Source organism: Chiloscyllium plagiosum, unplaced genomic scaffold (assembly GCF_037043375.1).
Source record: "Chiloscyllium plagiosum isolate Xiang-an unplaced genomic scaffold, Cpla_swu_hap1 HiC_scaffold_3, whole genome shotgun sequence".
NCBI classification, from domain to species: Eukaryota; Metazoa; Chordata; class Chondrichthyes; order Orectolobiformes; family Hemiscylliidae; genus Chiloscyllium; species Chiloscyllium plagiosum.
In genome coordinates, this window is record NW_028270141.1 from 155,630,466 (window position 1) to 155,643,836 (window position 13,371).

The 13,371-nt window shown below is 43.1% G+C and overlaps 1 protein-coding gene across 2 annotated transcripts in view; it reads left to right on the forward strand.

Annotated features, from left to right (window-relative positions):
• Nucleotides 1–471: 471 nt before the first annotated feature.
• Nucleotides 472–13,371, forward strand: part of lrrc73 (leucine rich repeat containing 73) — a 38,299-nt gene continuing 25,399 nt past the window's right edge. Inside the window, exon 1 of one of the 2 annotated variants that reach the window (XM_087976585.1) lies at nt 472–985. In XM_087976585.1, coding sequence (XP_087832711.1) covers nt 714–985 — 272 coding nt within the window. In that variant the 5' untranslated portion in view covers nt 472–713. The remainder of the gene's footprint in view (nt 986–13,371) is intronic. The other variant, XM_043687370.2, reaches the window with a different exon arrangement.

The following is a 13,371-nucleotide window of genomic DNA, read 5'->3' on the forward strand; positions in this document are numbered from 1 at the left end:
TGTAAGCTCCACATCATCAGGCTTTCAAAAAATCGTAATGCTTTCAGTGTTACTGGGTCAAAATCATGGAACTCCCTCCCTAACATCATTGTGGGTCTACCTAAGCCAAATAGACTACAAGTATTACAAGAGGCTGTTCATTTCCATTTTCTCAAGGGCAACTAGGGACGGGCAATAAATGCTGGCCCAGCCAGCAAGCCTGCATGCCATGAATTATTTTTAGGCCACAACTGCACAGAAGATTGAAATAAATATTGTATAATTATTAATAAAATGTCTTTAGAATCTTCAGAATGCTTAAAACGAGAACCACCACATAAATAAATGATGAGCTCTGATATTCTGATGTTAACGCTCTAATTCCATTTTGAGCGCCTGAAGTGATCGAGTTTTCTATGTAGGATTACAGTCACTGTGACGATTGCTCTGCCATTTGCACTATATCCAAACCCGACTGAAAACCAGATCCAACAGATCCAACCGACCTCAATTAAACGGCAAAAGCAAGCCCTGGAAAGATAGAGAATTTCTTTTGCTGCTTCGCAATTGACTTCGATCGCAAAGAGCGAAGATAAGTGCTGCGATTGAGTTTGTGTGTGTTGCGGGGGAAGGGGGTGGGCATGAATTTGCCATCTGGAGACGCTGTGTCCATAGTAACAGGCAGCTGATTGCGGCCGGCGCACAAACACTGAAGCAGCTCCGGAAGGAGGGCGATGCTGTCCGGCTCCATCCAGATCTCCGGAGAGACCCTCTCCTCGGCGGAGGTGAAAGACATTTGTGACTCTCTGAGGACCAACTCGGTACGGCTATTGTCTCTGAGGGGTTGTCACATCTCAGACCGTGATTTCCACCGCATCAGCCGGCATGTGGCGGACTGTCAGTCCCTGGCACAGCTCAACCTCAACCTCGGGGTAGTCAGTAACATCAACCGAGTGAAACAACTGGCAGAAGCACTGGCATCCAACAGGTCCATCCACTCCCTCTTGTGAGTATTAGCGTTATAGGATCAAATTATGGAAGAGAAAGCATAGAGCTGGATTTGGGAAAAATATATCTTTTTAATTGAGTGACAGTATGTGTGTCTTTTTAATCTGACTTTCAGGTATATTATGACACACTCTGGATCAGGTGGGGCTTAACCTGGGTCTTTTGGCCCAGAGGTAAGAGAAATACCACTTTGTCACAAGACCCATGTGACAGTATGTATCCATTGACTAACTGGTTCATTATCTACTCTTCCATTTGTAGGGAGCTGATTGTTGTAACAATCATACAATCTTGTTGTGCCAAAGAAGGATGCTTTTCAGGCCATTTTATCCATGCTGAGTATTTGAAAGAACATTGCGCAATTCCCACCTTCACCTACACTTCCTCCAAAACCTTGAATTTGTTTATCAACAAATAACTGTTCAATCTCCTTTTAAAAACCACAGATTAAAATATTTGTCATGATCTTAGGCATGCATTTCAGATCCTAATAAATTGCTGCATATAAAAAACTTCTCAAGTCCTCTTTGGTACTGTTGCCAATTGCCTTGAATCTGTGTCCTTTGGTTCTTGAATATTCCACCAAAGAGAATAGTCCTTTGAGTGAAATCTTATAAGGGCTTCAGCAGTGTGGACTATGATGAGAAATGTGTCAAAATTGCACAAAATATCCAGTGAATCTATCACAATATCAGGAACCATTCACTAAATTTTTTAACTAAGTCACTCAAGGTGAGATGGTTAGTAGGCAGTGGTGAGTAGCCTAATAAGGAGGATTATTGTTTGTTAGTGACCTTATTAACTGCAAGTTTCACCTCATTAATGTGCAGATGTCTGTCATACCAACTGTCTCAAGTAAACTAGATGCTAAGAATTCTCAATGTGAATATTAGAATAAGTACCTGGCAAGTACTTCACCTTGCAGCTGGCTGCAAAGAGCTTCCATGTTGATCACAATGCAAAGTTCTCGGCATAATATGCAGGCATTAGCCACACGTGGCCCTCATCCAGGTAATATTGACATCTAACAATTGCCAAGCCCTCAGGATCTTAATTGCAGCTCTCCGATCCACTTGCAGGTTACTTAGGCAGTTGAAATCTGCATTTCAGAGCACACTGGCAACTAAAATTGTAAAGCAAGGCCATTTTGTGTACACAGACAGGCACTCAACTCACAGATTTGACCATGGTGCATCCTGGGACTGCCTGTTTGCTCTGTTAGCACTCGCACACTTAGTGCTCACCTATGTGCTCACAGTATCTCTCCCCTGCCTCGCCTAATAGCACAATCACAGAATCAAGTCACTTGCCTTACAGCTCAGTCCTCTGTCAAGGAGTCAGACAGTTTGCTGTACTAATTACATTAATTTGACACCTGCTGTGTATGCCAGCAGCTCACATGGGAAACTTACTACATGCTCAACCAGCAGGCAGCTATGTCTCAAAGTCTTAGGGAGTAGCCTTCAGTAAGGAGGTCCCAGCACAGTAAGTCAAGGGCAGTGTCTGAAAGCAGTCAAGGGATCCAGTTGGGGTGATCTCCGTAAGTGGATCCAAGCCATTGCAGTCTGGGAAGTGGATCCCAGTTGGTCTACGGTTCCAGGTCCTGAGGTAGGGCAAGCACAGTTGGGGAGATGCCAGACATCAGTCAAGACTTTGGACCCTTCTAATCCGAGGATGTCCATTGAATCGTTCGGGGTGGGGGTGGAGGGCACAGACAATCCTTCTTGGACTTTCATGAAAACTAAGGACTAAGAGTAACAAGGTCCAGTCGCTCCCAGAGGGAGACTTAAGAAATTATTCATGGGAATTGGGGACTACAAGCTGGCAGAAAGGAGGGATGGCAGTTGTAATGGGGCTGCAATAGAGTAAATTCTGGAAATTCCTGATGAAGGGCTTTTGCCCGAAACGTCGATTTTACTGCTCCTCGGATGCTGCCTGAACTGCTGTGCTCTTCCAGCACCACTAATCCAGAATCTGGTTTCCAGTATCTGCAGTCATTGTTTTTACCCTGCAATAGAGTAAAGTATGGGTAGGAACATGGTCATGTGGAAGAAGAGATTGTCCATGACAGAAGCATCCTGGCTTCAAGGTAAAGGAAGCTACAGTGTATGACAACATCTGGCTGGGTCACCACATGTGTCAGAGGCTGATGGTGTAAGGTGAGCAATTGCACATTCACAGGTAGGTCAGTAAGTAACCCATAGGACTGGAAAATGGCAAATGTAACACCCCTTTTTAAGAAAGGAGGGATGCTGAGGATAGAAACTTATAGACCAGTTAGTCTGACCTTGGTGATTGGTAAGATTTTAGAGTCCATTATAAAGGGTGAGATTGTGGAGTACTTGGAATGCATGGTAAAGTAGGCTTCGTCAAAGGAGGTCACACCTCTCAAATTTGTCGGAATTCTTTGAGGAGGTCATGAGCAAATTAGATGAAAGAGGTCCAGTGGATATGGTTTGTTTGGATTTCTAGAAGACTTTGACAAGGTGCCTCATAGGCTGCTAAGTAAGGTAAGAGCCTATGGTGTTCAGGGCAAGGTATGGAATGAATAGAGGATTGGCTGACTGGAAGGAGACAGGCAGTAGCATAAATGGGGTCTTTTTCAGGATGGCAGCTGGTGACGAGTGGAGTTCTGCAGGGGTCAGTGTTGGGATCACTTTATGCATTAAATATCTGGACAAAGGAAGTGAGGGCATTGTTGATAAGTTTGCAGATGACACAAAGATAGGTGGAGGCTCAGGTAGTGTTAAGAACGGAAGGATGCTGAAGCATTTGGACAGGCTAGGAGAGTGAACAAAGAAGTGGCACATGAAATACAATGTGGGGAAGTCTGACATTATGCACTTTGGTAGGATGAGTAGAGGAATAGATTATTTTCTAAATGGGGAAAGGCTTCAGAAATCTGAAGCAGAAAGGGACTTCAAAGTCCTCGTTCAAGATTCCCTTAGCTTAACATGCAAGTTTGATTGGCAGTTAGGAAGTCAAATGCAATGTCAGCATTCATTTCAAGAGGGCTGGAATACAAGAGCCGAGAGGTACTGCTGAGGTTGCATAAGGCTGTGGTCAGACCACATTTGGAATATTGTGAGCAGTTTTTGGCCTCATATTTAAGGAAGGCTTTGCTGAGGTTGGAGGGGGTCCAGAGGATGTTTACAAGAATGATCCTGGGAATGAACGGCTTGTCATATGAGGAGCAGTTGAGGACGCTGGGTCTGACCCAATGGGTTTAGAAGGATGAAGAGTTATCTGATTTAAACTTAAGAATGCCGAGTGGCCTGGATAAATGAACATGGAGAATGTTTCCACTAGTAGGAGAGACCAGGACCCAAGCACCCAGCCTCAGGGTGAAGGGACAACACTTCAGAACTGATGGAGAGGAATTTCTTCAACCAAAGGGTGATGAATCTGTAAAACTCATTGTCACATATGGTTGTGGATACCAAGTCATTGACTGTATTTAAGGCAGAGATAGGTTCTTTGATTAGATTTATTTATTGTCAAGTGTATTTTAATACAAATACAATGAAAAGTGTTGTATAGTGTTGCCATTCTCTGGAGTCATCTTAATACACAGAAAAATACACCAAAACATAGAATATAAAGGTATAAAAATGAAGAAATAAAGCAAGTGTCCAACTTTACAGTCTTTCTTGTTAAGTGCTTTGTCATGGGCCAAGGCACTGGTGGCCAGGCACAAGTCCTTTTCTTGATTAGTAAAGGGATTAAGGGAACAAAAGGGTTCCAGCAGAAACCATTGCAGTTATACCCACTTTGTTCATCTTTGTTCCACGTGTTGTTGTCGGCTGTCAATAGCCATTGTATATCCTGTCTGGAGAGCATATGAGGTACCCTGGTGTCCCAGTTACATTCGGGACCAGATAGAGATTCAAACAGACATTATGAAGAACAATTAACATTTATTGACTTTTCAGATATTAAAGGCATCAAGTCGTATGGAGAGAAAGCAGGACTATGGTCTTGAGATGGTCCACCATGATCATATTCAATGAGGGAACAGGCTCAAAAAGCAAATTGGCCTGCAACTGCCTCTGGTTTCAATGAAATATGAGAATTGTTGTATAGTAACCCCTTCCAGCAGTCTGCACTCAAAAGGTTATCTTTCTTCTATCACTGGCGCCATGTCTCAGTGCTGTCCCAGATTCTGTATCTGGACCGGAGGGAGCCTTTGTGATAATGAATCCCATAGGCTCTTGAGGTTTGTCAGGCAGTAATGAGGCATTTGTATCTATAAACATTCCAAACATGCTTACAGTCTCCTTCCCAGAAGTGAATTCGCCTCAGCTCATCTGAGAGGGGCAGGCAAAATACAAGCTGGGGCCTAGAAACTTCTCAAGTGTCCTAAGAAGAGGCATCTGAGGGACCTGTGTGTGGTTCCTCTTCTGGAAGGGTAGGAGGCCTGGAACTCTCAGAGGTCCAGGACATCCTTTTTGGCAGACCAGCCCATGGCCACTGGCACCTTCAGAAGAGAGGATTTGAGACCAATGGTTGGAAGTGTTGTATAATGAATGACACTGACATTGGGGTTACCTACTCAGTTGGCAAGACATAGGATTAACACAGGAACATTGGAATTAGGGAATTCAGCCCTTCTAGCTCGCTCCGCCATTAACATAATCATAGCTGACCTTATCTGGTCTCAACTCCACTTTCCTGCCTGCTCCCCATTGCCCTTTATCTTAACTTTTCATCAGAAACGTATCTATCTCCTTCTTGAATCTATTGATTAACTCAGCTTCAGCTGCACTCGTGTAGTAAGTTCCACAGATTCACAACCCTCTGAGAGAAGTAGTTTCCCCTCCTCTCAATTTTGAGCACACTTGCTCTCACTGTATATCCATGCCCTCTTGTTCGAGACTGCAATTTTTGGGAATACATTAGTATCTTCCACTGTGAAAATAGAGACAAGATATTGATTTATTGCCTCTGCCGTTTCTGAGTTTCACATTATTACCTTGTCATTTTCATCCTCTAAAGGGCCAATATTAACTTAGGCTTTTGTTTCCTTTTTATATATTTCTGGAAGCTTTTGGTATTAGTGTTTTTGTTTTTTGCTAGTTTCTTTTCGTAGTTCATCATAGCTCTTTCGATTTTGTTTTTAGTAACTTTTTACTGATGGTTAATGTTCTCCCAATTCTCCGGGGTGCTCGTAACCTTTGCAGTATGATATGCCCTAGTTTTTGTCTTTGTTCTCCTTGACTTCCTTGTTAAGCCATAGATGATATTTCACCTTTTCACAATTCCTCTTCCTTTCAGGAATAAACTTTACTTGAGAGGTATTTAATGTCTCTCTAACATTTGCCACTGTTCTTCAACTGTCCTGCCCTTTAATATTCTACCCAGTCCGCTCGGGCCAATTCCTTCCTCAGGCCAGTATAATTACCTTTGCCTAACACTAAAACTCTCAGATACAACTCTGTCCTCTTTCTTTCAATCCAATTTTGAAATTTAAGCATGTTGTAGTCGCTCCTTCCAAGAGGATCCTTAACTACAAGGCCATTTATCAAAACTGAAAAAACTGCAGCCGCCATAAATCAGAAACAAAAACAGAAATTGCTGGAAAAGTTCAGCAGATCCTGTAATAACGTTTCAGTAATCCCCACTAGGTTGTACCCATTTGTCTCTATTTGTGCCGTCAGCTCATCAACTTTATTTCACATACCGCATTTAGGTACAAGGTTTTTAAATAGATTCGTCTGATTTGTCTTTCCCTTTTGATATTTTCTTGTGGACTATGCTTTCCACACTCCCCAAATAACAAAGGCAAAAACTGGGGCATATCATATTGCAAAAGTAAGTAGCACTCTGGAGGATTGGGAGAACTTTAAACATCAGCAAAAAGTTATTAATCCATGATAATCTTTATAATTTCTCTGAAATTTCAACTCACATTTTGATCTTTCCTGATTCCTTTCCATGAGACATGGATGTTTCAATACCCTGCAGGAGTGGTTCCTCTCTTCTCTTGCAAGAGACAACATTCTCTCCTCATAGAAGGTGATGAACCTAATGCTGCACTCTTCTCCACCCATCCTGGCTCTTTCTGCCCTTTCATAAGCTGTTTTCTCTTATCCTGAGAAAAACTAAGGGATTGAGAGAAGTGAAATGAAAGTGGCTGCCTTGGATAGACCCCTCGGAATAAAATGAAAGCAGGAAAGAATTTAAACAAGGAATTACAAGGACTAAAAGGGCCTGGAAAACAGGATTAAGGCTTTTTATACATATATAAAAAACCATAAAACATAGGAGCAGAAACTAGGCCATTCAGCTCATCGAGTCTGCTTTGCCATTCAATCGTGGCTGATGCGTTTCTCAACCCCATTCTCCCGCTTTCTCCGCGTAACCCTTGATCCCCTTGATACTCAAGAACCTATCCATCTCAGTCTTATACATACTCAATGACCTGGCCTTCCCATCCTTCTGTAGTAACATATTCCATAGATTCACCACTCTCTGGCTGAATAAGTTTCTCCTTATCTCCATTCTAAAAGGTCTTCCCTTTACTCTAAGGCTCTGCCCTCATGTCCTAGTCTCTCCTACCAATGAAAACATCCTCCTAACATCCACTATGTCCAGGCCATTCAGTAGTCTGTATTTTTCAATTAGATCCCACTTCATCCTTCTGGACTCCATTGAGTATAGACCCAGAGTCCTCAAACATCCTCATCTGTTTAGCTTCTCATTCCTGGGATCATTCTTGTGAACCTCCTCTGAACCCAGGGCTACTACATCCTTCCTGAGATATGGGGTCCAAAACTGTGCACAATATTCCAAATGTGGTCTGACCAGAGCTTTATAGAACCTCAGAAGTACATCCCTGCTTTTATATTCAAGTCCTCTCAAAATAAATGCCATCATTGCAATTGCCTTCCTAACTACTGACTCAATCTGCAAGTTTACCTTTAGAAAGTTGTTGCCAGAGTTGGATGATTTGAGCTATAGGGAGAGGCTGAATAGGCTGGGGCTGTTTTCCCTGAATCTGTGGAATTCTTTATGACGAAGCACTATCAGGACTGGCTCACTGTTGAGGGAATCAAGGCTAATGGGGAAAAGGAAGGAAAGTGGGCTTGAAGATTATTAGATCAGCCATGATCTTATTTGAATGGGGGCATGGGTTTGATGGGCTGAATGACCAACTTCTGCTCCCTCACCCTATTGCCATTTTTTAATGAACCTATTCAGACAGGTCACAATGTATGCCTGATGTGGGTGAGGCTGGAACCTGAACCTTCTGGCTCATTGGTAAGGAGCATACCACCGCACTACAAATACAGTGGGAGTGTAGCTGATATTTTTAGTCAACCTGTTCAGAAATGTTACGACACACCTATGGACCAGGTAGAGGTGGTACCTGAGCCTTCTAGTCCAGAGATATGGAGACTACCACTGGGCCATAAGAGCCCAATGACACAACATTGTTGTTATTTATGAATCAATCTGTTCAGAGATGTTATCTCATGCCTCTGGAGCAGATGGGATTTGCACCCAGGCCACCTAGCTCTGAGTCAGGGACAGTACCACCACAGCACAAGAATCCTAACACAACATTGTATCTGCCCTACCACAGTTTTTTAACACATGTAGCAAATCTCTTTTCAACTTTCTTTAAGGAGAACAACATTCTCCAGTTATATTCATAACTGAAATCCCTCCTCTCTGGAACAGTTTTCATCGTTCTTTTTATATATCCTTTCTAAGGCTTTCACAACCTTTAGAATTATATGCATAATTTAATATTGGTCCATGGTGATGCTGGGATGATCATTTGTAAGACTTTGGAAGAGATTATGGAAATATTTAAGGTCAATTGCAATTAACTCAATTTGTTTTAATTTGATAATGTTCGAATGCCTATCACCTCACTCTCAAGGGCAATTTGGGATGGACACTAATGCCCTAGCAAAAAATGCCCACATTCTGTGAGCAAAGAAATAAAAACATTATTCAGAACAGATGTCTGGAATTGCATCCAATTCACTACCACATTTTTAAAACCTGATAACATTCTAATTGTAATTAACTCACTTAACTTTGAAAAGGAAAATGGGTATTTTTATCAGTCTGCAACATATTTCTGTTAAGGGATCAGGCCAAAGAACCATGAGCTTTCGGTGCCTTTTCTTTGCAACAATTTGTGAGCAGCATCTTGCCTGTTCAGGTGCTTCCAGTTGATGTGGTTAGCTTTCACAAGAATTATTTTTATCCCTTTTAGTATGCTATGTAAAGTGATTGGTTCCGGTTGTTATTTTTGTTCAATTTCATCGTTATTAAGTTACAACATCCAAGGATAGCACCTTGAATCAAAAGGACACTTTGTAGAAGACAATAGCTGCTTACTTCCAAATCTTGATCAGACTATGAATAATGAGTCTATTCTTGAGCCAGACCTTGGCATACTATGATGTTCCATAGCTTGTCACAATTGGAAATATATCTTTGCCTGTGCAAGTTCTGCAAGCCTTGAATCTTTTAGAAACAATCTTATACATTATCAAATTTAAGTAAAAATCCACTCTTTTTATGTATTGCTAATTATTAAATCTCAACAATTTTATTTAGTGGTTCATAGGGTGCGGATATCACTGACTAGAGCAGCATTCATTATTAATCCCAAATTGCCCTGGAGAAAGTGGTGGGGACCTCTTTCGAAAAATGCAGTTTTTCCTGTACCAACACGAGTTTAAATTCTGAAACTCCCTTCCCAACATCATTGGTAAATTTAAGGTCAGGGTGGAATGTGTTGGTGAAGTTGATGAATTGCTCAACCTCCTCGCGGGAGCACGAGGTGACGCCAATGCAGTCATCAGTGTAGCGGAGGAAGAGGTGGGGAGTGATGCCGGTGTAATTACGGAAGATCGACTGTTCTACGTAGCCAACAAAGAGACAGGCATAGCTGGGGCCCATACAGGTGCCCATGGCTACCCCTTTGGTCTGGAGGAACTGGGAGGATTCAAAGGAGAAATTGTTAAGGGTGAGGACTATTTCGGCCAAACGAATGAGTGTGTTGGTGGAAGGGTACTGCTGGGGACGTCGGGAGAGGAAGAAACGGAGGGCTTGGAGGTCATGGTCTTGGTGGGTGGAGGTGTAGAGGGATTGGATATCCATGGTGAAGATGAGGCATTGGGGGCCGGAGAAACGGAAGTCTTGGAGGAGGTGGAGGGCATGGAGGTGGTGTCTCGAACTTATGTGGGGAGTTCCTGGACTGGGGGAATAGGTAGGTGGAGATGAGTTCAGTGGGGCAGGAGCATGCTGAGACAATGGGTCGGCCAGGGTGGTCAGGCTTGTGGAAGGAGGTAGAACCGGGCAGTGCGGGGTTCCCGGGCTATGAGGTTGGAAGCTGTGGGTGGGAGACCTCCTGAGGTGATGAGGTTCTGTGTGATCTGGGAGATGATGGTTTGGTGTTGGGGGGGTGGGGTCATGGTCGAGGGGACGATAGGAGTAGGTGTCTTCGAGTTGGCGTCTGGCTTCAGCGGTGTAGAGGTCAGTGAACCAGACTACCACTGCACCCCCTTTATCTGCTGGTTTGATGGTGAGGTTGGGATTGGAGAAGAGAGAGTGGAGGGCTGCGCGTTGTAAGGGTGAGAGATTGGAGTGGGGGAGGGGAGTAGACAGGTTGAGGCAGTTAATGTCCCGGCAACAGTTGGAACCTGCTTTTCAATAGATGAGGGAGTCAAAGATTATGGGAAGCTAAACAGGAAAGTGGAGCTGACAGCACAACCAGGGCAATCATGATGTCATTGAATGATCTTCTCCTAATCGATCTCCCCATCTTGACTTGTAATGATTCAAATTAAAGTAGACCAACAATGAAACTTTCATTTCAACAGATTAAAAGTTATTTTATTTGCGATAAGGAAATAAGGTATGAACCAAGAAATTGCAAATACTGAGATTAAAACAATTACAGGTAACACCAAATAAAGTTGTAAAGATTTACAGAGCAGAAAGAGGTTATTTGGCTAATCATGTCCAAGCCAATCATCAAGTATCTATGTGAAATCTTGTCCATTTTCCAACACTTGACCCCTAGCCTTATACGCTATGGGACTTTAAGCAATCATCCAAATATGTATTAAATGTTGTGAGAGTTCTTGCCTATATCACACTTTCAGGCAGTGAGTTCCACATGCCCATCTCCCGCAAGGTAAAAACATTCTTCCTTCAGTCTTCTGTAACTTTCCTGATGTTTACCTTGACTCTTTGTCACCTGGTTATTGATCCGTCTACTAAGGGGTAAGTTTCCTCCTATCCACCGAGTCTATGTCCATCATAATTTTGTACACTTCAGTCAGGTCCCTTGTCAGCCTTCTAGGTTTATCAGATCTCATCTCTCTACATAGCTGCAACACTCTAGTCCAGACAACATCCCATTGAATGTCCTTGTCCCCCTCTAATGTAATCACATCTTTCATTCAGCTTTGTCATACACTTGTTGCTATTGTGTTTAGTATCTCAACTAATAAAGTGAGGTACTGAACTACTTGTCCTTTCAGGAATCTGTGGACAATCACCCCAAGGACTTTCTGATCCTCTGTACTTCCCAGAGTACTACCATTAATGGTGTATTCTTTTACCTTATTAGGCGTCTCAAAACACATTACCACACACTTTTCAGGATTTAATTCCATTTTACCATCTGACCAGCCTGTCTATATTGTCCTGTAGTTTAAAACTTTCCTCCTCACTATTTGCATGCCACCAATTATCATGTCATGTGCGAATTTACTGATTAAAATTTCTACATTTCATATCTAGATCATTAATGTACATTACAGAGAGGAAGGGAGCATTGAATCCAGTGGTGCACCACTGAACACAGACTTCCAGTCAGAAAACAAATCTTTGATCATCACTTGGTGCCTCCTGCCACAAAGCCAATTTTGCATCCAATTTGCCAAACTTCACTGGATGCCATGGGCTCTTAGCTTTTCACCAAAACTCCACATGTGAGACCTCATCAAAACTCTTACTGAAATCCATATTGACTACACCCACTGTAATATCCTCATCCACACATCTAATCACCTCTTCAACAAACTTAATCAAACCTGTCAGACATAACCCTCCTTGATTAATCCTTGCTTCTCCAACTGGAGATTATTACATGGTGCAGTCTGCTTTTGAACAACATTTGAGCCTAAACCTAAGCAAGTTCATTCTGCATGACTTGGATATATGCAAATGAAATGTGCTTGGATTATTCAAATCTACACTTTGTATACTCCCTTCAATGCCCTAATGTCCAGCAGATATGGATCCTGCACTTTCATCTGTCAAAGTGACACTGTTTTTGTCTGATGTAGTCTAACTTGGGTATTGTCTGAGCCATGTTTCAGCTGCATTGCACGTGTAGAGAACAGTAGGTGAAGGCAGTAAGTTTGCAGTGGATATTGTCATTACTGAAGGCTACCTAGTTCCCAAGGTCCACAAGTGCTTAACACCTCCAACCCCACCCCACCCCCATCACCACCACCACCGCCAACAGAGCCTTGACTCCTCATTCTTTTTAGCTGTGAAACCCCCCCCCCCCCCCCCCCCCCACCCTTGCATCCTACAAACAATCGATGGAGAGACACCTAGAACTCTCTGCTCCAGACTTCCGGCCAACTTCAGTGAGTAACCCTTACGTATGCCTAACCAGGCCCCTGACTGCTGTCCCTGTCTTCTGGTGGTGACCCTGGGAAGGAGCATTGTTGAACTTCAGTCGAGCACATTCCCTGAGCATCCCAAGCTGATGACTGACTATGACCAAGACTCTGGATTGCACACCAAATATATCCCTGACTGGGATCCTCTGACAAACAGCTTGACACCCTCTCCTTGACTGGACTGAGGATTAACACCTCTGCCCCCACCTAGTTTCCAACATGGCCAATTGTTTGAAGACCCTTGCAGTGCATTTGTCACACAAGCAGCTGGCAGATGCTGTCGATGTTGATAGCTCAGTGTGCTGTACATCAAGATGTTTTCTCCCCCCATCCCGATCCAGTCAGATCCCTCCTGACAAGCATAACACATAGGCGAAAGTGAGGGCTGCAGATGCTGGAGATTAGAGTTAAGGTTAGAGTGGTGCTGGAAAAGCACAGCAGGTCAGGCAGCATCCGAGGAGCAGAAAAATCGACATCTCAGGCAGTAGCCCTTCATTAGCATAACACATAGCCTATGTGTCTGCACAAAAGAGAATGTCAATAAAACATTATCAACAGTCATGGCTCTTGGTAAATCATCAAGGCACTAACAGGTATCACATAGCAATGCAAATCTGTGCTTTCAAAGCAGCCTGGAAATGGATCAAGGAGGTACAATGATGGTCATGTACAATTGGCAAATGCCAGAAACCAATGTCCATGAATGAGAGGTGCATGT